The sequence below is a fragment of the Excalfactoria chinensis genome, chromosome 1, assembly GCF_039878825.1.
Source record: "Excalfactoria chinensis isolate bCotChi1 chromosome 1, bCotChi1.hap2, whole genome shotgun sequence".
In the NCBI taxonomy this organism is placed as follows: Eukaryota; Metazoa; Chordata; class Aves; order Galliformes; family Phasianidae; genus Excalfactoria; species Excalfactoria chinensis.
In genome coordinates, this window is record NC_092825.1 from 54,592,637 (window position 1) to 54,616,141 (window position 23,505).

Below are 23,505 nucleotides of genomic sequence, written 5' to 3' on the forward strand. Positions count from 1 at the left end.
CTTTTTTCTTTTATTGATCTTTTTCCCCTTGGTATAAAGTGTGGCGAAAGAACGTGGTTTTTAGTTATACCTTCCTAAAGCTCCCAGGATGAAAGGATTGGGAACGTTGGTCTAGTTTTGCAGTCTTATACTCTTTTTCCTCTCCTTGATTCCCCTTCCTTGACCTCCTTATCAGCTTTACTCTTTTCCTCTTCTGCAGTTTCATAACAAAGTCACCTGCTTCATGCTACATCACATTGAGGAGCCATGTTCCCTGGGGGCTCACGCGGCTGTCATTGTGCCTCCAACCTGGATCATTAAGGTGAAGAAACCTCAGGTAACTGCATGCTGATGTCTGTTTCTGAAGCTGTATGGCTTCACAGAGCCAGCTTGGCTTCTGCACTCAGTACACCTCCACTAAGGCATGCTTGTTCAACCCTGTCTCTCTCCCTGAAACCCAGCATACATCCATGGTGGTTATGAACCTGTATCCTTCATCCAGCCCTTCAGTAGGTTTCCTTATTTGGGTTGATTAGCAGCAAACATGACTTTTGTTCTGAGCAATGCAGCTCAGGTGTGTTCCTCTGTGACTTCAGCTAGTGTACTGCAAGAAATCCCTTGTGCTGGAGGCAGTAAAGCATGCTTCATTAAATAGAGCTGAGCAAATAGAGGGAAAAACTGTTAACAAATGTTCATTTGAACTGCAGTAAGAATTCACTGTAGTTGGGCTGGCATACCTCTGAATTTTTCACCAAAGGATGCTTAAACAATCATGTCTTGTTCGCATCAGTTCTTGCTGAATGCCAACAGTAAGACCACATGACCTTTTAGTTGCAGATAGAAGGATGAGACTTCAAAGCTTTATAATAGATGTGATACGTTTTAGTGAGGCTAATTCACTAATCATCACAACAGGGAGAGAAAGTATCCTAAAGAGAGCTGGCCAAAAATTAAAAGGGGTTTCTTATCTTGCACTAAGTAATTTATTTTTATTTTTTTTTCGTTTTTTGTTTTATTTTATTTTTGGAAGTCTGTTTTTACTCCAGGTTGAACTGAAAGATACAAACACTCACTGAACACATCAAGGAACCAGAAATGCTGGTATAAGTTTTACTTCAGAAGAAAGGAAATGGGTGAAAAAACAGGAATGCTGATGTTATTGAGCAATGTTGCGCAGGTTGTATGTTAGCATGAGAAGTGACTCAGGGCTTTCTGGCTCTGTGTCCTGGCTGGCAGCAGAAAGCAGAGAATTTCACAGCATGGGGAAGGCACTAAGACAAAATGTCCCTGTGTGGAACTAGAAAAAGGTCTGTGGTTTGGACGCTGTTCAGTCTTTAGTTCCAGACTAGGGATATGGCTGTCATCTTTGTGCATGAGCATTATTTCTAACAGGCTTGATTCTAAAGACAGGAGGGAAATAAATAAATCAGAATTTGAGTGACAAAAAAAAAAAAAAAACAAACAAAAAACAAAAACAAACAAAACCAAAAACACAAACAACAAACAGACAAAGATAAAAAACAACCAAAGAGACCACAGTTTCTCCCTTAGATGTAGGGTACGCAAGGTCTCTAGCCGCCTCTCTTCTGAGTAAAAAAGGTCTCTTTGGTATTTCTGTATTTTTCCCACACTCCTTTTCCTCTGTTAGTTTACTCTAGCCTTCTCAAGAGAAATCTCTTTCCTCTCTTGTTGAATTTTGAGTCCTCAGCAGGGACTTAATCTCCTTGGCTAATTTTCAGCACCTGTGGAATTTGGCACAAAAATGAGACAGGTTCCTTTTCTGCGCCATTAAAGAGATTGTATGGTCTATTATAGTTGTAAGACTTTTGGTTGCTGGGTTTCACAGTAGAGTGCCTGGAAGTTTTGCTTTGGTCAGTTAGACAAGAAATGGTGACTCCAAGGGTTTGGGGTCTGGAGGTGGATCCGCAAGGCAGAGATCCCGGGGCTGGGATTCATTAAGAAGAATGCCCTAGCTGTTGTAGTCCCAACCTAGAAACCGGGTACCTGTAGGGTTCTTGAACTTTCCACCTGGAACATCTACATGACGAAGAAAGACTAGAAATGCTGACTAACTTCTACACAGGTCGAAACCAGTACTTTAGAGATGATAAGAATAATTTGATTCAGAAGGTGTTTGGGACAAATGATATTTTTTATGCGTAATGAGTTGCAGGAAATTCTGATTACCTTCAGATGAGATATGAGAGTCTCTTTTTTGACCAGGCAACTTCAGGTAGCTTGAGAGTGGGAAGAAGATGGATGTCTTAGAGCTGTAGGTAGGATAATTAATAATTACTTAAAATCCTCTGTTTTAAGGACACACACAACCATGACCTATGAGGCAAAGTCCAGATGCCACTTGTTACTGACTATACCTTTACCATTTAACTACACTTAACCCCATGCACACGGGAAGAAAGGATATAACTGATCTAAGAAGCAGTTTTATGTGGCTGGAGGTGCTACTCTCTTTGTAAGTCTAATAAGAAAATCTGACTCTTTTTTCATCCAGTACATTTCCAACGTATTTCTGTTAAATCACTTTAAATCACCGTTACAAACAAACAAACCGAACGAAAAACAACAAAAGCACCTTCTGTGAGCACCTTAGTGTACTTCCTTACAAAAATAGAAAAATTATTGAATTTATTTGATCATTTCTGGCTTACCAAAAACCCTTTCAGCAATCCTACAATACACTATAGTTACTATTATTTTTAAACAAAATGAGGAAAAGAATATTAAAAACAAGAATTCTAATTTAATAAAAAAGTAAAAAAAATACTAAAACCGGAAGTATTGATTGATTGAAATGGCCTTGCCTTTATCTTCTATGCTTTTACTTTTTATTTTTCCTTGATTTGGTGTCTTCCTCATAGGATTTACTCTCTTGTCTATTATTATTATTATTATTTTTCAGAAAGGTCAAAAGTTAATTATTATTCATGGGAAAAATGATTTTAAATGCATGTTTTAAATGCTAGGCTTAAATGAAATATCTATTATTTTTTTGCTTGTGGGTCATAAAAAGAAAGGAAATACGTCAGTCCAGTTTTCCCGTTCATCACATGCTGAGCCCTTAGAATTAATGCAAGACAAAAATTACCTTGAATAGCTTAAGCTTTAGATAAATCATAATCCTACTCAATGCAGAGAATAGGCAAGTTTCCACAAAATTTCTGAACAACACCTAGTGCATTGTTACTTTTTTGGAATGAATCTATTGCTGTGGGAAATATTAATACTTCAGATGCATTTTCAGTTTATTTGGTTTTTTTTGACAGAAGTCTTGTTTGTTTTTCTTATGTTTCTTTAGGAATTTTTCTTCTCTCCTGCTGTTTCTGGCCAGCTCTCCTGTGTATTGTGGCCCTCTTCACCCTACATGCCTATTTGGTGAATACTATGGTTGCATTCAGTCCATAGAATACAAATACAATATTAATTTTTTTGTGAATTCAGATAGTAAATTAATATATGTAAGCAGCAATTTGTTTTTTACATATTTCACATTTGGAGTAAATTTGGCTACAAGCCTTTTGGTTATAAATTATTTTCTCAGCTCTAATTAACTACTCACGTTGATCATGGTCAACTCCTGAAATGAATCCCCTACTCATTAAGTTGATTTTAGTGGTGCCTTCATCCTTTTTATTGGTTGTTTCTTTTAGGCAAATAAGGTGGCTTTTTGTAGCAAACCCTTGCCCCAGTTTTCAATTTTTATTTCTCTTTTTATTGCTACAAAAATGCTTTTCCATGCTTATGTGCAACAAGGGTCACCACCTTTCAAATACTGTACTTGAATGAAAAGCACACTCCCCCTCTGAATGCCAGCAATGTTGCGGTAGTAAAACATGATTATGTAATTAAGAAAAAATTTGTTCACGCCTTTTACATTCTAAATGGGGAGTTTTTGCACTTTGCAAGCAATTGATTTGCTACATGATAAATATTCAAAATGGTTTAATCAACTGTGGGTTAGGTGGTAGCCCTGTTTGTAATGACCCATTTACAGAAATGGAAAATTCCCAGTATCTATTTCATTTTATTCATACTTCTGTATCTAGTTTACTGATTTCCAGTATTTTTGTACTGTATGAACAGCACTTTGACACCATCTCTGATTTCCCATTGTTCAAATCAATTCCATCTCCTAATTCTCCTCACTGTTGTGAAAACAGGCCACCCTGATTGACTGATGTGTGAGATTTGGTAGCCCAAGTGTTTTTGTGCTAGGAATGGACTTGCTGTGCTTATGTTGTGGGAGAAAAGTTAATGATGAGGAGGTTAATGATGAGTAGGTACATCTGGTTGATGTACCTACTGATTCAATCTGTCATCTTCTGTTTGGGAAGATAAAGACAGTAAGTGTAAAATTCCATTTTATTTTATTAATTTTTTTTTCAAGGTGAGTAAACATGGCATTTTCTCCTTCTCCTCCTCCTTCAAGGGCCTTCAAAAAGTGCTAGCAGTCTTTATACTTTTGGACTAATTTCTTCCTTTCATCAGTTGCTTACTGCAGCTATCTTGCCTAGATGTGATTTGTGAACAACCAGAAGATGGTCAAGATTGACCTTCTAAGAGGCTGTTCATGGCTTACATTGTTTGATGTCCAGCATGTTAAAAGCCTTTGAAAATAAAGACTGAAATTTTGGAAAAGAAAAGGTGGAAAAGTTTAATTAGATCTGTTTAGGATAGTTGGTGGCCCTTTCACCAACAAACACCGTAAAAGGGTTCGAAATCTTTTGTTCATTTAGCTAAGCTTGCTTAGAACTACAGTAATGATGCAATAATACCAAACATCTCTCTTTGAAGATGGCCAAACTGACATCCACAAAGGAGAGGTTTCCTCTCTAGATGCAAGTTAGGATTTACATATGGTGCGCAGTAAAGGTATGCTTTGCTATCAAGTATTTCGCTGAATAACATTATCTGTTTGTAAAAATACTCATCACCTTGTTTTGTGGACAAGGTAATACACATTCATGTGCAGTTTCATGTGCAAAGAGCGATGACTACTTCTGCCTGTTATTCTTCTGCATGTTTGCAAGGATAACTTGTGTATGTTTAATCAGCTTTCTTGCCTTTCATCTGCTATGGATGTGCATCTCTTTAGCAAAGATTTAGTTTGTCTTGACACAACAGATGTAAGTATACTTTTAAAAAAAGATGAAATAACATAGTTGTGATGTAGCATATTATATTGCCTTTCTGAGGGTAGAAATTAAGAAAAAAAAGTTATAGTGGAGGCTTAGACTAAAACTCTTTCATCTAATACATTTCTATGCCTCTTCCCACCCCATTCACAAACAAGAAAGGAGCCATGCTATAGTGGGATTTAACAACAACTACACTTAAACGGTCTTTAATTTATTATTATTATTCATTAAATTAGGCAGTACTTTCTTTTTCCAAAAGAATTTCAGGGGGCTTAGGTTCATCCATTGAGAAGGTAGGATAATAAGTACAGTCCTTCTTTGGGTGATACAGTTAATTATTATCCTAATATAATATTGAACTTTAGTTACTGGCTGTGATTTGCCAGAAAACTTCACTGCATGTTACCAATAGGATAAGTATCTTAAATTTTATACCTAGAGAGACTAGAGCCCATGGAAAAGTCTCAGTGTACTCATGACCTTCCATCAGATAGCTGGCAAGACTACAGATAGACTAGATATCAGTACCTCTTGTTTTGCCCAACACCAGGGAAACCAGCTGAGAAAATCGGCCAAGAACCCCACTGCTTGCACTTGATTGCTGGAGCTTTGAGGGCAATGTGCTGTGCCTTTATACTGACATAAAGACTTTTGTCTACCCTCAGTCTGACTCCTAAAGTAGGGCAATGAAAGTCTATGAAGGTGACACTACACATTCACTTCTGTGGTCAGTACAGACTTTGTATTTATCATGCTTTCATGATCACTTTTTATGTATCAGAGTAGGGAAGAATAAGAACATCTCCCTAGGTAGTTTCTATACTGTGCCCTGATAGGGCAAGTGCCTTGGTATTGCTCTGCTGAGCCACATTGTCTTCAGTATTTTCAGTAACAACAAGGCATAAATATATAGTGGTCCACAAGGAATGTTGGGAGGTGAAATAAGTTTGTGACCGTGCTCTACAGCAGACCTCTCTTGGTCTGGGTTAAAAAGGAGATAACAGTTTCTGTAGCTGTTCGAATTAGATTGCTGTTACTGTTTTCCACATTTCTGAGAAGTCAGGAAAAACTAAGTTTTGTATCTGGTGTGTTGGACCAAAGTTTTGGAATTCTGAATGCAGTTGTTAGGTAATCAAGAGAATCTAGTAACCGTTCTCCTTAGTATAATGACATTACTTTTTAGTAAGCAGGATTAAGTAGGGACAGATATTGCTTATAGACTTGGTGATCTCTGATCATTAACTTATTCTCATTAATGACACACTTTTGAATAACATCATGACAGAAATGACCCATTTGGATCCCTGGGTGGATCTTGCTCCCCTCTTGAAGCCAGGAAAAAAATCATTTAACTTGCTTCTAATTTCCTGTGTATTTCCTATAATACAAAATCTCAATCATAGACCAAGTGTTTCTTGTGGATATGATTTCAGGTAAAGAATATTAAGGAAAAAAAAAAAAAAATGTTATCCCATTTTTGGTATGTTTTTATCACGTCAGAAGATCTTTGCAGTTCAGTATTACTAAGTAGGCTATTGCCAGCCTGGAGAAAGCTTTCATGCATATTTTTTAGGTTCTGCAAAAATACAAGAAGTTTTGCATTTTTTTTTTTTCTGTAGTTCAGTGATATTATTTAAAAAACAAACAACTTGGAAAAAGCTTGATTCCTTAATTATTAACAGTTCACATTGTTCCTCATCAGATGACTACACAAGCTTCTTGATAGGGCTGGAACTCACTCTGCAGAGGCAGCATCATATGCCATGGTGGCCTATGTTATATTGAGTCATAATGGTTGCCGGAGCTAAAACTTGTTGTTTTCTTTCCTAAAAAAACATGAAAAATATCACATTTATCATGTTTTTTATTACATCTTTATGCAGGGGGTCTCCATACCAGGAGACGAGCCTGATTGGGCAGGAGACTGGAGCCCCGAAGGGGAAACGGGCGTCTCCTACCCCTATTGGGAGGGTTGGCAGGTACAACATGTGGTGTTATGTGAGTCTATGGGAGCATCTGATCTTTTTCCCCCCTCACAGCGTGGGAAAGTTTCCAGTTCCAAAGCACCAGTCTGGTCTCCGTGTGTGGCTTTCTCCATAAACGGTGGTGTGGAAGTGTAAAGCATGCAGCGCATGTAATTTAAATCTTGAGCATGTGCCAGATACTCTTATCATTCTCCAAGTGGACATGCATGGAAGAGCTTCATAAAGAGAGGCTCTGTCTGTGCCTGTCTTCTAAATTTTGTTTTGCTTTTCATGTATTCTTTTTTCTTTATTTTAATTTTTTTTACATAGAATTCATTAAAGACTTCAACACGGCGGAAGAAGAGGACATCTTTTAAAAGAAAAGCCAGCAAAAGAGGCAATGATGTAGGTATTTAAGAGCTTTGAAAACCAGTCTCCTTTTGTTTGAATGTATAAATGCAGATTTTAAGGTTCCTTTTACTATGTATATATATATATGTTTGCTGGAAAACTCCACGTCATTGAAGTTTTTGCGAGAAAATATTAGTTTCGATAAAAACTTGTATGGGAAGTCTCCTTTGCTGAGTTGATTTTTTTTTTTTTTTTACAAGAAGCAGCATACCAGCCTAATGAAACACTGTTCCCCTGGGGTGTCATAGACTCAGCTCAGACACTTGGTTTCAACTAGGCAGAGCAGGAGTGTGAAAGTGGGTTCTGGAATTCATGCTGAGTATGTTGACTGCAAGAGTCTGAATATGGAGCTGGCTTGAATGTCTGCTTTGAGCGTCTCCCTTGGAAGATCTCCTGTTGGGGATATTAGGTTCTATGGTTAGGTTTACTATATAGATTACAGATGACTTTGTTTCCAAATCTTGCCTGCTGTGCATTAGTTGAATACTGAATGACAGTCTTAAGGGAGAAGGTGGATGGAGACTTACCTCTGCCCAGACAGAGCTCTGTGGGTAGGGTCCTCACTTGGGCATTGGGCAACTGCAGACCAGAAACTTCAGTCTGTGTCTGCCTCAGCCTAGGAGAGTGTCCTCATTGCTGGGCTCTCTAATGTTCTGCAAACACAGAGAAAGCTAGGAGGCAGATATATTTCTCACTGACATAATGAAAATATCTATGGTGTAGGGGGCAAAAGGATGAGGCCAGACTCTTTTCAGTGATGCACAGTGATAGGAAAAGGGGAAACAGTCACAAACTGAAGCATAGGAAGTTCTGCACAAATGTGCGTAAGAACTCATTCACAGTAAGGGTGATGGAGCACTGGAACAGGCTGCCAGAGAAGTTGTGGACTCTTGTTCTTTTGAGACGTTCAAGACCCACCTGGATGCCTACCTGTGCAACCTGGTCTAGGGAACCTGTTATGTCAGGGTGGGTTGGACTAGATTATTCCTAGAGGACCCTTCAAGCCCATACAGTTCTGTGATTCTGTAATGAGAAATATTTGAATCATAATATGAGTAAAACCTGTTCAAAGAAGGGAGGGTTACCAAGGCCAAGAATACAGGAGCAGATAATCTGCAACTAAACACTGGTTTAATTTGTCTGTTAAACAGAAGCCAGGAAGTAAGTAGTTTATATCACTCAATTTTCTATTGGGAAAAAAAAATACATAATTCATATTAGAAATAGTACTATATCTGACGTGTTATTAAGACCATTTCTTTTTGGGAAAGAACATAAAGTAAAAAAAAATAAAAATAAAAAAAAATAGTTTTGGGCTGACCCAGAGCAATTTTTTCCTTCTTATCTTCTCACAGAATTTTCTCAGCTGCATAAATTTAGTCTTAGCTGATCATCATGTTATCATGGCTGTATTGTTTCCAATATCCAAGGTAGTTTTTTCAGAGCTATGTTGGTTCTTCTACTTGTGTTATGTCAGTGCAATCTACCCTTTTCATAACTTTTGTTAAAGTTGTTTCTTTCTATGGTTTCCCAGGATAACAAAGGTCGGCCATTCGTGATAAAGCCTATTTCCTCTCCTCTCATGAAACCACTGTTGGTTTTTGTAAATCCAAAAAGTGGAGGGAACCAGGTAAGGTCATAATATGGATCCAGGTAACAAAGTTTAAGCTTAATAACTATTTTTCTGCAAATAAGAATAGTTTTTGGTCAGTCATGAGTGAGAGGAGCTCTGTGTGACTGAATTAGAGTCTCCTAGAAGAGATGCTTGCAGTTGAATGCCCTTTATATCTCTATCTAATTCCACTGAAGTGGAAGAAAAGGATATTTAAATATTTGAGCATTGGCCTTTATATCTTCAGATTTTTGATATGAGCTTGAAATGGTAGTTTGGAGATTTTCAGACGACCTCATTTTTTGTGGGAAATTCAGGTTACTAGTGAAGTTCTAGACTTATTTTACCCCAAATGTGATGCAATTTTACATTACAGTAAACATCTGACACTTCATATCTTATGGTGAAGTGTTGACCAATCTGCACTGAGTGAGGGAGCAGTAGTGCAGCTGCAGTCCATGAAGTCCTTGGATGCTGCTTCACAGGGCAGTAAAGACTCGCAGTTAGAAGTGTTTGTGGTGATGATTTTGGAGGTCAAAGCAACATCATTACTTGGATGTTGGTCAAGATATTCTTCACTATGGAAACTATGCCCACAGACTTCTTGAACTTCTTGCTGTTGGGGATAACAGGCTGAGGATATGTGGGATAACAGAGATTTCTTGTTGCAGATGATAGTTTTCTGTCGGAGAAAAATCTCTGGTCTAACCCTGAGTGCCTGCTCTTATACCATTAATGATCTGTATTGTTCAATTCAATTTACATGCATGCATGTGCACATTGCATGGATTTCTGAGTCACTATTTTATAGAGCAATTGTTTGCTGGGTCCCTTTTTGTTTTGTATTTTTCTTGGCTTATGTTTGCATTATCAAACATAAAAGAAAGAAAAGCAGTCCAAATATGAACACTATTATTTTTAATAATCATTATGCTATTCATAATTTCCCTTCCTTTGATTTTTCTTTTTTCCCAGGGCACCAAGGTTCTCCAAATGTTTATGTGGTATTTGAATCCACGCCAGGTCTTTGATCTCTCTCAGGAAGGGCCAAAAGATGCGTAAGTTTTCAGGCACTCAGCTCTGTTTTTGTATTAGGAAAGCAGACAATCATCTAGCTTGGATACATTGGTAGACTAATGATGCTGATAGGTTTGGGTTTTCAAAGATCTACATTGTGATACAGACTCAAAGTTTCAGCATATAGATAAACCTATGTAAATGCCTATGCATGTTCAGATAAGATGGAGAAGAGCAGACCTGGGGGTCCTAACAGCAGCTTACTGGGGATGTTGTTGGAAAGGTAGTTTGACCATTTACAGCAGCATGACAAGAGGGGCAAGAAACAGCAGGCAAATTGTCCAGAGACAATAGAAATGAGAGAGGTTCTGACTAGATGTAAGGAAAAAAACTTTTTCACTGTGCATTAGTTACTCATTAGATAGGGTTCTCTTTGTATGTGGAGATTTTTGAGCCCCAGCATGATGAAACCCTGAGAAATGTGGTCTGGTCTCAGCACTGAATCTGCTTTAATCTCAAGTTGAGCTAGAAATCTCCTGAGATCCCTTCAAATTCAAATTATCCTGTGATTCTATGATTTACTATGACAAGCTGGTAGTTCACCTGTTGAATACAGAGATAATTCTACTGTGTTTTCTCTGTTGCACTATTTGTAAGTTCTGTCCTTGTGTACAAATATGTGCACATGAATAAATATATAAAAATAAATAGGTGCGTATATATATTTATATATATATATAAAGTTATAAGCAGTTGGAGTTGAAATTATGGTGTTCTGAGTGATACATATTCTGAGATGGTCAGTTCCTGTAAAATAAGATGGGAATGAGCTCTGTGCTCTCTATGAATATGCACATGCACATCAAATAGATGTATGGAAGGTATGGCTGCTTTCAGATATAATCTGTTACATTTGCCAGTGAGCACCCTCTATTGGTCAGAAATTTTTTCGTTGGTTTCTTTTATTATGTGACTGTGGGGAGGATTCACAGCAGGAATGTAGGCCATTCTTTGGTATATAAACACATTATAGGAAAGCACTGAATCTTCTTCAAAATTACTGTTTTATAATATGAATTTTGCATGCCAAATGAAGACTGCTACATAGGCAATCAGATTCACATAGTCAAAACAGTTTATTGAAGAGTACCTTATGCCTAAATCTCACTAGAGTCTATGGACTGCAGATCCTACAGTGCTTGACTATTTGTAGGTGGCTGATCTTAAGAGGAATGAAGCTACCTTTAGATTTCCATGTATGACTGCAGCAAGCAGCTATCTTTGCATGCTGAGTTAACTGATGCTCATTAACTGGGCAGTTATTGAAAGGTGAGTGCTTCATCCCTGCCTTTAGAGGGACGATTCTTACTGATAAGAAAATAAACTTCTGTGCTTCTGTGCTATTCGAGATAGGGATATTTGCTTTACTTAACTGTCTGCTCAGTGGTCCTTTGACACTGTAGGCAGTACAGAAGGATAGTAATCATTTAAAATCAAATGTTTATCTGTGTAAGAATGGTTCAAGTATTTTCTACTCATACTTTTAGAGCACCCAAACATGTTTTCCTGCTGAAACACCTGCTACTCTCCTAATGATGTATAGAAGCTTAAAAGTAAATGCAGTTTTCAGAGCTGTGTGTAACAGAGTTAAGGTTGAATTGGATCTTCGGTAAACTAGGTCTCAGTGTGTGAACATATCTCCTCTACTGGGAGTTGTCTTATTATGCCTCTCTTTCATGTAGCTGGTGGAACAAGCATTTTTTTTTGGCTCTCCTGTTTATATCTTACATCAGATATCAAGAGAGTTTTGTTAGATGTTACTGCCTTCTGTGGTATTAAAGAAATACAATTATCAGTTGTAGGAGCTGTCATGCTCTACACACTTCAGAAACAGCGGTTCAGCAAACACTGATGAGAAGCACTTCATTTGGTTTAAAGCTTCAGTGTTTACATTTGTTTGCCTTTGGATAAGAGGAAAATAGAAGACTTTGTCATCTCCAGAGAAAGAATGAGAATCTGGCTTTTCAGATTACTTGTTCCCATGTTAAACAGACAAAACACTTTTCAGGAGGGGCTGTCTAACTGTTAAGGAAGGCTCCATTTCATTTTTAATGAATATTCTAGAGAGAAATAAATGATAGTTAAACTGTCACTTGGAAAAATGCATCATGATTACCTTCACTCCTATGTTGACTTTTTCAAACTTTTTTTTTTTTGTTGTTTTTCCCTCCCCTGGCCAGGCTGGAGCTGTACAGAAAAGTGCCAAACCTGCGGATTCTGGCCTGTGGTGGAGATGGAACGGTAGGTGACTGGTGCCTAGCAGCCCTCTGGTCATTGCTAAGAGATGAAACTGCTTGCTACATGGGTTTCCCACTTTCTGATGCCTGTAGAACCTGATAGCCTACCTTATGCTTAATAAATCGTTTTATTTTTCTTTTCTATGTGGATTGGCCTGGTTAGTGATGGGACAGTATTCTTATGTACTAATGTCCTAGATCCTATCTGCTTTACGCATAGATTTAGTAAAGCTTAAAAAAATCAAGACAGCCATTGTCAGCCTCCTCTTACTGAGGGTTTAGCAGGTTAAATCAGTGTCTGGGGGTCATTTAATCTTAATTTCTACCCCTCTCTGCTATATTGTCTTCAGTATGTCTGAGTACAGTCAAATGTCAAATGCCTCTAGTTTTCTCACCCTCTTTGAAAATCCACTGTGAGGAAGTTGTCATGCTATTTGCCTGTGATGTGGCTAATCTCCAGATTCAGAACTTTCTTTGCATATGCAATTGAATTACTTGGTGTCATTGGAAGAGGGAGGAGTGTCAGATCTTCAAAAGATTTGGGCACCTTCAGATGGAGGCAGGTCTGCAGTTTGGGACTTGGAGGCCAAGAGTGGTAATGAAGGAATTACAGCTGCTTTGCTCTTGCCTGTTCTTAAGAATATTATAGTCCTCACTCTGTACCACTGAGTGTTGAAATACAGTTACAAAACTGACCTTTAGTCTCCATGAAGCTCAGTTCCCCAAACATGCATTTGGTAATACTTGCAACTATAGTAGCTGCAAGGTGCAGCGGCTGATCAGGATGTATAGAAGTACATACGCATCACACTGGGACGCTTTTATTTTTTTTATTTTTATTTTAAATTATTGTTATTATTTTTTAAGTGAACTTAAAAATAACTTTATTTTAACTTAAGTGAATTTAAAAAATAACTTTAAGTGAACACACTCTCAGCTCCTATCTGCTTCTGTGTGTACTTCTGGAACCCTGGATGTAGAGGTCATTAATACTAGTGCTTTCCCCTGAAAGACAGAAGAAACAACGTGATTTGTTTATCATCTTGCTGGTAGCTGGGACAGTGAGATATTACTCTTACTGAATTTGGAACACTCCCTGAGAAACTTGTGAGGTATTACTTTAACAAAAAAATAGAGCTTCAAAAAAGAGACATTTTCAATTTGTTTTTGAAAATGTTTGAAGCTCCTGTCTGAGGAAGCCAATATTTTCATTGGAGGAAGATCTTCACTCTAAAATATTAAAATAGAATAAATGGAAGTACACTGAGCCCTAGCATCCTCTGTTTTTCATTTGCTGATCGGTGAAAGCAACAGGGGGCAGCACCTTCTCATCAGTAAGAGCAGTACTTCACTATTACATTTGCTGCTGCTCAGTTTGAAGCAAATTAATATCTAGCTATTCCCAAAGCCATTACATCTAGAAATGAGAAGTCTGACTCAAATGGACTTACTGAATATTCAATGAGACCAGATGTTATCTTGCATTATTGAGGTGAGTCAGAACTTATTGTAACTTTTCCATTGCTGCTGTTTGCTGTTACTTTCCTGGATGTAAGTAGAAAACTTTGGTTTCAAAGCAGTTAGGAGACATCTATTTACAGGGAAATGACAGTCTTTATCATCCTTTACTGTAAAAACATCCTTGACTCTATGAGGTTTAGAAATGACCTCAAATTAAAGAGCAGCTTTGCAAGTGTAAATCAGCAATTTGAGGTTTTGGTTAAAACTTAAAGGCATTTACAAAACTGGTTGTTTTTTGTAATGTTACCATTTGTAACAAGCTGAAGCACAAATGTGTGGATTAAGTCAATGGCAAAGACAAAGGACTCTTTAACAAGTCTTGACCATTTGGGAGTTTTCAGAGCTCTTTTCTCCGTCTTTCTGTTCACAATACCAGAGGACTGACTTTCAAAAATTAGGTGATGACTTACCCATGACATTCCCTTAAGGACTTTATTTAGTCATATCATAGCACTTATGAGAGATTTAAATACCTTAAATTACATCCAAGTTCCTGAAAGTTTTAAGTTATTCATGCGCTTTTAGACAATGATTTGTGATGTGAGATCGCATCCCACATGGACACCTGAATAATTGGGCAATGAGTTATAAGTAACTGTTTAATCAATAATATTTATATAAAATTATTTTTTCTATGAAGAGACTTGGGGAGAGACTTATTCTAGAATATCAGATGCAGTGGTTCTTGGCTCCTTCTCACCCTCTGTCAAGCCACCCCCCTCTCCAGTACTTCAGATTCAAGCTGCAGTACCAAATACCTAGGTTCTGGTTTCTTGAAGCTCTGGTTTCATTCCAGTATGGTTTAAAAATCTATCTAAAATCACAGAAATATTAGTTGAGAGTGGAAAAATCCTGTCCAGGTGGAATCTGTCTTTCAGTTTTATGTCTTATTTAAGAACTCGTAGTTTTAGTGAAGATACAGTCTTTGAACACTGTCATAAGAAAAAAAAAAAATCATTATTTTCTTATTTTTATACTTTTTAGAAATTATTCAAAATTCATGACATTTTTTTTTTCATAGGTTATTATTATTATTATTATTAAATTTGAGAAATAATCTAGTAGTGCTATTTTGTTATAGCAAGAGTTTCAGGCATATAAATATTGAGAATATTTTCATCAATACTCCATTCCCTGTTGGAAAGTGCTTTTTAATACAAGTAAAAGATTTTACATTAATTTGTTCTCATGTTAGATTTCTATTGAAAAATTGTAGGTGGTCCAGATTAGACTGAGAGTGAAAGAGGAAGATCCAGCTCTCAGTCAATCGCTTGTGGTGCAAAAGATCCAGGTTCTTTTTTCCAGCCCCCCAGTCTTCAGCGCTGAGTATTAGATTGTTTTATTCTAGCCCTGTATTGATTATTTATGTATAATTATATATATCTGCTTTGCTCAGAGCATAACAATTCAGCTCTAAAGTCTCTCTTCTAGGGAATGGGAGACCTATGGCTGTATCTCTACTTGACTTGATCTGGACTCTCTGTTCCATGACATGCATTCCTAAAGCACCTCTTGTATCTTTTTCCCTTTACTATAAGGGTAATTCAAAATTTTAAGTTGTCTATATGATTCTTTACTAATATTTATTTATTTATTTAAACTAATTTTAACATAATATTTTTTTTTTTCAGAACAGTTTTTTAGGCAGAAACTTTTCCATCCCCTTTCTTTGGAATCTTGGTGTGCTATTAACAATAGACAGAATTTGTGTCCATTTCCTTCTCCTTATACAGGATTTTCATAAAGACTGCTATACCAGTTCTTTGGGAGGAAAAACCTCAGATGGGGCAGCTGTAGAGTTTTTGTATACATTGTTTTTTCTTTTTCCTATTTATTTATCTATTAACTTGTTCTTTTGTGTGACAGCAAATCAATCAAAACATGCCTTTCTCCTCCACTCCTTCCCTTTTAGTCTTCCTTACTAACAGTTTCTTGCTTTTCTGGTTTTATAGGTTGGCTGGATCCTCTCAATCCTAGATGAGCTGCAACTCACCCCCCAGCCGCCTGTGGCTGTTCTTCCACTTGGCACTGGAAATGACCTTGCCCGCACCCTCAACTGGGGTGGGGTAAGCACTGACTGGGGTTACCCTTACATGTGGGTTCTCAACTTGCTGCTCTGATTTAGTGGTGTAGTAGCGTGAAACTTCTTTTTGGCTATAATAGCTGATAGGACTTTACCCAAGGTCTGCTTCACTTGGACACAATAGCTTATTTCAGTTTCCAGTTTTGTGTCTTGAATTATTAATAATGTAAATGTTATAATAAAAAGGTGCAGAGCTGCATCTGTCTGGTGTTTCAGGCCAAATAGTGAGAATTATATGTAGGCTTATAACTTAAGCATTATTTGAACTTTATTTCTCTGTAGTTTTCCTTGACTACAGCACTGGATTTATTTCATGAAAGGCAAATACACTTTGAATTCCAGTCTTAGTCTTACCATGCCTGTCTAAAATTTGTGCTCTTAAGTAACAGTTGATCAGACTGTTTCTTATATCAAAATCTAGCAATAATTTGACATGGTCTTAAGAATATTGGATCTGCTGTTTTAGATCTGCATGAAAAGAAGGAGGTTTTCCAGGTAATCAGTGAATGATTTGCTTTTCTTTGGCTATCCATGGCTGATACTTTGGTGACACTCATTCTGCTGCCAGGGTTACACAGATGAGCCTGTGTCCAAGATCTTGTGTCATGTAGAAGATGGGACCATTGTCCAGCTGGACCGATGGAATCTCCAGGTTGAGCGCAACCCAGATTTGCCACAGGATGAGCTGGAAGATGGGTCACGTAAGGTTAGAGCCTTTTTTTTTCCTAGGGAGACTATAGTATAATTAAGAGCATTTTTGGGATACTCCATGAGAGGCTTGAGTGCTGAAGATCTAAAACCTTTTCAATTTATTGTTGCATCTTTTCCTATTACTCTTCTGTGCCTCCAGGGGCATGTGAACCTTAATATGTATTGGCCATCTTATTTGTTGTTTGTAACTCAGACTTTGAGCATTTGTCTCCATAATCAAAGCCTGGTAAAAATCCATGGCATCTCATTGTTTTCCTTCCAGCTAACCAAGTGTGGCAGAAGAAGGAACCCAGTGTCCACTGTTCATTCCTAAATTTGAGACACATCTAAAAATATACAGATATTTTTATATTACTTAGGATTCTGCTGGTGAATACTAACTGTTCCCTTCTTTACACTTAAGAGTAGTGTATTTTTGGATTTAACATCTTTGTGTGCAAGTCTCCATGTCATCTCCATTAGTGACATCATCTCTCTTGAGAGGGGCTCACATATATATTGATAAGTCATAGGGCTGGGGATGTTAAAAGTGTCACTGACATTTAAAAAATAAAAAAATAAAAATTCTGTTAACCATTTTCCTCTTTTCAGTTAGAATTTCCATCTTATTTATTGGATGCTACTGTTCCCTCTGTACAGCTCTGCTGGGCCAGTATAATGATGAAGAGGCCAGATGTGTGCTTTGCTATCTCATGCATCCTCAGTAAAATTAGGGCTTCTTGTCTGGGACTTGCATTGCTCCTGGTTGTATATTAAGCAAGAAAAACACAGCTTGGATTTTATTCATCATGCTGAGCTTGAAGTGCCAAGCAATTAGCAAAACCTATATATTGACATGTTAAGTGGAGAAATGCTCTGGAAAATCTCAGTGAGAAACTAAATGAGGAACCTTGTAATGTGTTAGCAAAGATACTTATATGATCATAAAGCTCAGTAAATGTGTTTGCATTCTTTGGCTTTTGTATGAAACATCTCCCAAAAGTTATTACTAGCCTTCTTAGAAGAACAACTTCTTACATAAACTTCCCATTTTCTTTTTAGGTTTTTAGGAGGTGCCAAATTTAAAATAGTTAATTCCTGGTGTGCCATGGAATATTTAATCTGTGCTGCTTTTACATGTCTTTCTATTATCTAATTATAGCTTCCACTCAATGTCTTCAATAACTACTTCAGCCTTGGATTTGATGCACATGTTACACTGGAGTTCCATGAATCCAGAGGTAAGAGGAGTGTTCTACTTCCTTAGCCTTGGGTAATTATTTCATAAATTACAAATAGATTTGGATACAATGCCCTTTTCTGAATTCTTGTAATTTGGAAAGATTGCTAGAACATAGAAACCACAAGTAGGAAGAAAGCAATTGTATCAGTTTTATAGTGAATTTCCAAGAGATTTGGTAATTTCAAAAAGGAAAAGAAAATACAAGAGAAAATGGAATCCAGTGGAAGAGCTAAAATGGGAGCTTTTCAAAGTTTCTGACCTTCTAAAATTAGAAACCCGGTACAGACATAAATGCACAAGTGTCAGTGCAGGACCAGAAAGAACAAATGTAATTCAGGTTCAAGTTTCCCCTACAGTGTGCAAGTGGAGGGAGGAAAAGATCTGTGAGGCTGTGAGAGAAGCAGAGTTGCAGGAGGATAACTGCATTCTCAAACTGAACAGCTGTTTCCTGTGGATCAATATAACATAATGTCATTAGACTTGGTACAGACCCAGAACATATCTGTGGAAATGAAAGGCTTTAATGAAGACCACAAACTGTCAGCAACTTCAGCTGTTGAGGCATCTTGCTTGTCCCCTTGCTGATGACAGTTATACCACTCAACCCAAATGTGATTTTGGAGTGATGTGAAGTGTGAAGATTTGTGTGGTTTAGACAAGCATGCCTGTGTACACGGACCATCTCCAATTGCTTGTGTTCACTTTTTGGTCATTTCAGCTTTATAAGAATGCTTTTCTTCTGAATGGCAGCCTCCCTTGTCTTCATTTTCATATTATCAATGTGTCATCACAAAATGAAAAGATAGCTCCTGAATGCCATATTAAATAAAGAGCAGAGTGCATGATGGAATGAGCTAATGCATATTTTATAATGTTTAAGACTGCTTCAAGCTTCAGGAATAATAACGAGGGGCCAGAAAAGGGCATGGAAATGAAATGATGACAGCTGTATGCATTTATTTTTTTATGAATGTATATTGCCATGCATTGCTAATGTGACTGAATATACTGTATAGATGAAACGCTTGGCTACTTTTTCACTTAATGGAGGCATTACTTAATAATGAAGTTATGGTACCCTATAAAGAATGAATATTATTCCAGAGATGCCAGTGTTTTAAAAATTTACATTGGTGAAAAAATACTTGGCAGTGCAAGCTGTCTGTCTTTGAGTGGGTGTGTGTGGCTAGAAGAGCTTTTTGTAATCCAAATGTGTGCTGCTCTTATAAGTCATTCTGTTGGTGTTTCTTATCATCTCAAATGATAAAAGATACAAAGTCACTTTTCAGTGTTTTAGGAGAGAAAAGCTTATATTTCTGTTGCTGATGCATGAGTTTTATTGCATTTCATGTGCAATTAAGCGAAGCAGAACAGATTATGATCTCTTCTACAACTGGTAAAATTCCAGATAAACTCTAGAAGATTTGAGCAAAACCTGTAGCACTAGCAGGACTGTTGCACCTGGCCCAGTAAGAGAACTAGTTGTATGTAGTTTATGTGGGGCTATTGAAATCACATATTTTTGTTCTTAATTAAAAAACAAACCAACGCCATACAAAAAACAGCTGATAAACCTCCTCTCTTCTGAACACACACACACACAAAACAAAACAAAACAAAACAAAAGTATTCTTTTAGATCCCCATGAAATGAATCCAAAATAAATTAGATTGATTTGAATTCTCTCTGTATCAGGCCATTTATGCTGTGGAGATTGCTCAATTGTTATATTTTAACTAAACAGTAATTGCAGTGTCTCAGAGGAACCTCTATGTGAATGTGGCCTTTTCCATGGCAACCTCTGCACTTTTCTTGTGAGTAATGAGATTGAGCCTTGAGGGCTGGCTCCAAGCCCGACACATTTAGTTCTGCTTCTTCAGGAAGCTTTCTTGGTAGAAAATCTTTCCAGAGGTTGCAGTTTCCCCCTTCATAATGTTTATGCTCTGGTAGAGCAAATATGCACTTTGTCTCTTGTTGACGTGAGCTTGAGAAGGGTGAGGATGGCGTGAGCCTTGGATATGCAGTCAGTGATTTATTTCTACAATGAAAATTGCGCTCTAGTCAAATTTCAGCTCCATTTCACTTAGCAGAAAGAGTGCTTCCTCCCTCCACCTGCTCATCTACCATGTCAAGTGTAGGAGCGGTTTGGTATCTTGAAAGACTGCTAAGTCCCTAACCACAGAAAGGCTCCTTTTTACTTACCTGATTCCAAACTGGGGCTTTGGTTCAGGTCAGTGTTTGTCACAAGATCTGTGTGGGAGCCAGCATCCTGTTGGCTGTCACCATCAAGGATATCCATGTCAATGAATGTGAACCATGGACACTTAATTGAGCCTTCAGGACTCACCCACATTGTTGCATTGGGTTCTGAGACTTTCTGTGAAAAACTGTCAGCTCAGTAAGTGAATAAAAGATGAGATTTACTTAGCAGTTAAATTAATAGTATTAAGAAAAGGTGACCCTGAATGTATTCTAGGCTCACCCACGCAGCACAACAAAAGGGTGATAAAAAAGGTTGGTAAACAATCACACTGTAAATGAAGTAGCTCATTCTTTTGAAGTGGAGCATTATATTGTGAGATGTAGAGACTTAAAACTAGATGAGTTGTTTCAAGTGGTCATTTGAGAAGAAGCAATTTGTAAGTGTTTACAACAGCGTGATGCTTTAGCCAGAAGAACTAGGCCAGCGCTTGGATGATTTTACTAGAGAATCATTGAGCAAGAATAGGCAATTCAATGTACTGTCAATGAATGCAGTATCAGAAGGACCGTTTCTTAAATCTCTGGATGCTGCAGACTAGGATAGCAGTCCCCAGGGAGGCACAAAAATGATTTGTATTCTGAGAAACATGCTTTATGCCGGGAGATCAAAGGAACTCCATTTAGGTTATTGGAGAGAATATTAAGAGGTGATTTAATCACCACCCATAAGCATTTACTCAGGGAGAAGATATCTGATGGCTGAGGTCCTTTAAATCTAATGGACAGAGCAATATAATAGAATTTAATGATTGGCAGTTGAAACCAGAAATGTTCAAGATAAGAAAAATAAACCAACAAGCATTTATTTTAATGAGAAGAATAATTAATTGTTGCATGGGCTTTAGTACTGGACTATTAAAATTCTCTGTAACTTTGAGTCTAATCAAAATGAAGCATCTCCATAAAGGCTTTAAAATAACCTCTTATAGTTTACTGCATGGATATTTGGGTAGAGATGTCAATTCCAGTGTACCTTCTAGATTTCCATTTTCTGATGCATCAGGACTTTTTTCATTTCAGAATTTACTAGCACCTTAACCAATGCTTTGAAGCAGAACTAGTGTTTTGTGAGTTTCTAACAACTCTTAAAGAAATATGATTTATGTTGGTGGACATGAAAGCCTTGCAAATGGTATGGAGGCAAACTGTCTGAAAGATGGTAAATAAACCAATTGTATTATTGTTAATTTTTTGCTCACGTTTCCATCTCCTTTCATCATACGGGAAAGGGGAAGAACTGAATATCAGTGTTTGAAATCTGATAACAGAGAATGACACAGATGCAGGAACCTAAAAAAGAAAAAAAAAAATGTTCAGCTTTTACTGAGAAATCTGTATAAAAGCTCTACAGTGTTAGGAACGAATCTGAAGGTACAATGGAATCTACTCATTTTATTTGGGTGCTCATGTTTTTCCTTTGTATCCTTTCACAGAAGCAAATCCAGAGAAATTCAACAGCCGATTTAGAAATAAAATGTTTTATGCAGGGGTGAGTTGTGATTCATTTTACAGAATGATGTGATATTAGTTGCTTGGATGTTTTACTATATCCCTTCTCTCTCACTTTCTCTCATGAGGGGCTGATGCCAATTCATTTTGCCTATTGCAATTTAAGATTCACATGTCTTTTTTCTGGCAGTGACACACATATGCCTGTTTGGGAGTGCTGATTGTCTTACAGTGCTCCTTTAGACACAGCACTGATCATGTTTTACTCCCCCTGCTTCTGGCTCCCAAGATTCTTGGCAAAGAGTTCCAGTTTCTGCAGTGTTTGGGCAGCACACTGGTACTGAGTTTCCCTGAGAAATTCTCCTAGTATTAGCTTGCATCTTTTTGTCTTTGAGGAGTTGTCTTGGATGTATGGTCATAGGTAGTAGAGGTCAGTGATCAGCTTTGGAGTGACTTATTTTCATATTTTCAGATGTGAATAGGCAAATAAAAGAACATGCTTTTTTATTCTGGTGAGATGTGTGCAATACTTTATGTTAAAGTTCAGTTTAAGGAGACACAATCATTTGATAATATGCGGTATACTGTATGGCTTACCAGAGGATGACTTCCAGCATGCCCATGTGCCTTCATGGCACAGGACAAATAGCTGTAAACGTGAGCAAGAATTTGCATTTATACCATTGGCTACCAAAGGACATTCTCTGGCTAACCTCTCAAAGGAAGTATTATAACTTTAGAAATTATACATATGTATATGTCGTGTTTTCTGAAATGAGGAAAGAATAGGTTTAACAGAAGGATAGCACTAGGTAATAAGCTCTCTGATAAGAAATTTGGAAAGAGAGGAGGCAATGATGACCATTCCCGCTCTTGTTTCTGTTGCAGGCAGCCTTTTCAGACTTCTTGCAAAGAAGCTCAAGAGATTTATCCAAGCACGTTAAAGTTGTGGTAAGTAAAGGAAATTGTCTTAGTATTGTGAAAAGAGGTGGGGAAAGGCAGAGAGTGAGGTGAGAGTTTAATGGCTCTGTTACTTTTCAGTTTTGAGCATGACATTTGCAACACATTCCAAGGAAAGTCTTGGGAAAGCTGTTACAAAGCAGCAACACTTCTCTTGTCTGTGGCTCCATTCAGCAATTTCTCTGTGCTCTGTCACTTTGGCTTTGTAGTGTGATGGTACAGACCTGACTCCAAAGATCCAGGAGCTGAAGTTCCAGTGTATAGTGTTTTTAAACATTCCCAGGTAAGCTCAAGACAGATGCTTGGAGAAAATAGAAAGTAATATTACTGCTACTAATAATAAAAAAAAAAATTAAAAGATACATGTGAGTTGTTACAGGTTGGGTGGATGTGCAGGAGGTATATTGCTACTGTGCTGCCTTCCTGAGAGCTAACTGCTTATGATACTGCTAATTAGCAGCATGAAAAAGAATCAGAGGCCAGGGTGCAGCAAAATTATCCTTTGAAAAGGGCATCCAATGATGCAGAGCTAGCAGAAAATATTGTTTTAACAAACATGCTTCCAAATGTTGTGCATCTAACCTGCAAACCAGATAGTAACCCAGACACCTGGTAAACCAAACCTGGTCTTCTGCTTTACTAGAAATAGTGTGAGAGGAAAAAATATCAATATTTTTCAAGAAAAGAACATGAAACCTGTTGAAAGAAATGCTTTTTCCCCCCCTCTCAATATAGTAGATGTTCCAAATAGAAATATGTCTGTATTTTTAAAAACTGTCTTTCTCCTGCTCTCTAGACCAATGGTCTCCAAAATCTTTTGATTGTGTGCTCCTTTTTGTAATTAATAACATTTTTGAGCAT

General features: G+C 37.5%; 1 protein-coding gene across 4 annotated transcripts in view; it reads left to right on the top strand.

Annotated features, from left to right (window-relative positions):
• The window catches only part of DGKI (diacylglycerol kinase iota), a 206,354-nt gene that overhangs the window by 98,452 nt on the left and 84,397 nt on the right, over window positions 1–23,505 (top strand). The window contains exons 8-19 of one of the 4 annotated variants that reach the window (XM_072346703.1): window positions 200–316; window positions 7,019–7,114; window positions 7,430–7,504; window positions 9,045–9,140; window positions 10,098–10,180; window positions 12,380–12,440; window positions 15,910–16,023; window positions 16,609–16,746; window positions 17,893–17,971; window positions 21,669–21,724; window positions 22,573–22,635; window positions 22,854–22,927. In XM_072346703.1, coding sequence (XP_072202804.1) covers window positions 200–316; window positions 7,019–7,114; window positions 7,430–7,504; window positions 9,045–9,140; window positions 10,098–10,180; window positions 12,380–12,440; window positions 15,910–16,023; window positions 16,609–16,746; window positions 17,893–17,971; window positions 21,669–21,724; window positions 22,573–22,635; window positions 22,854–22,927 — 1,052 coding nt within the window. The remainder of the gene's footprint in view (window positions 1–199; window positions 317–7,018; window positions 7,115–7,429; window positions 7,505–9,044; window positions 9,141–10,097; window positions 10,181–12,379; window positions 12,441–15,909; window positions 16,024–16,608; window positions 16,747–17,892; window positions 17,972–21,668; window positions 21,725–22,572; window positions 22,636–22,853; window positions 22,928–23,505) is intronic. The other 3 variants (XM_072346788.1, XM_072346853.1, XM_072346921.1) reach the window with 3 other exon arrangements.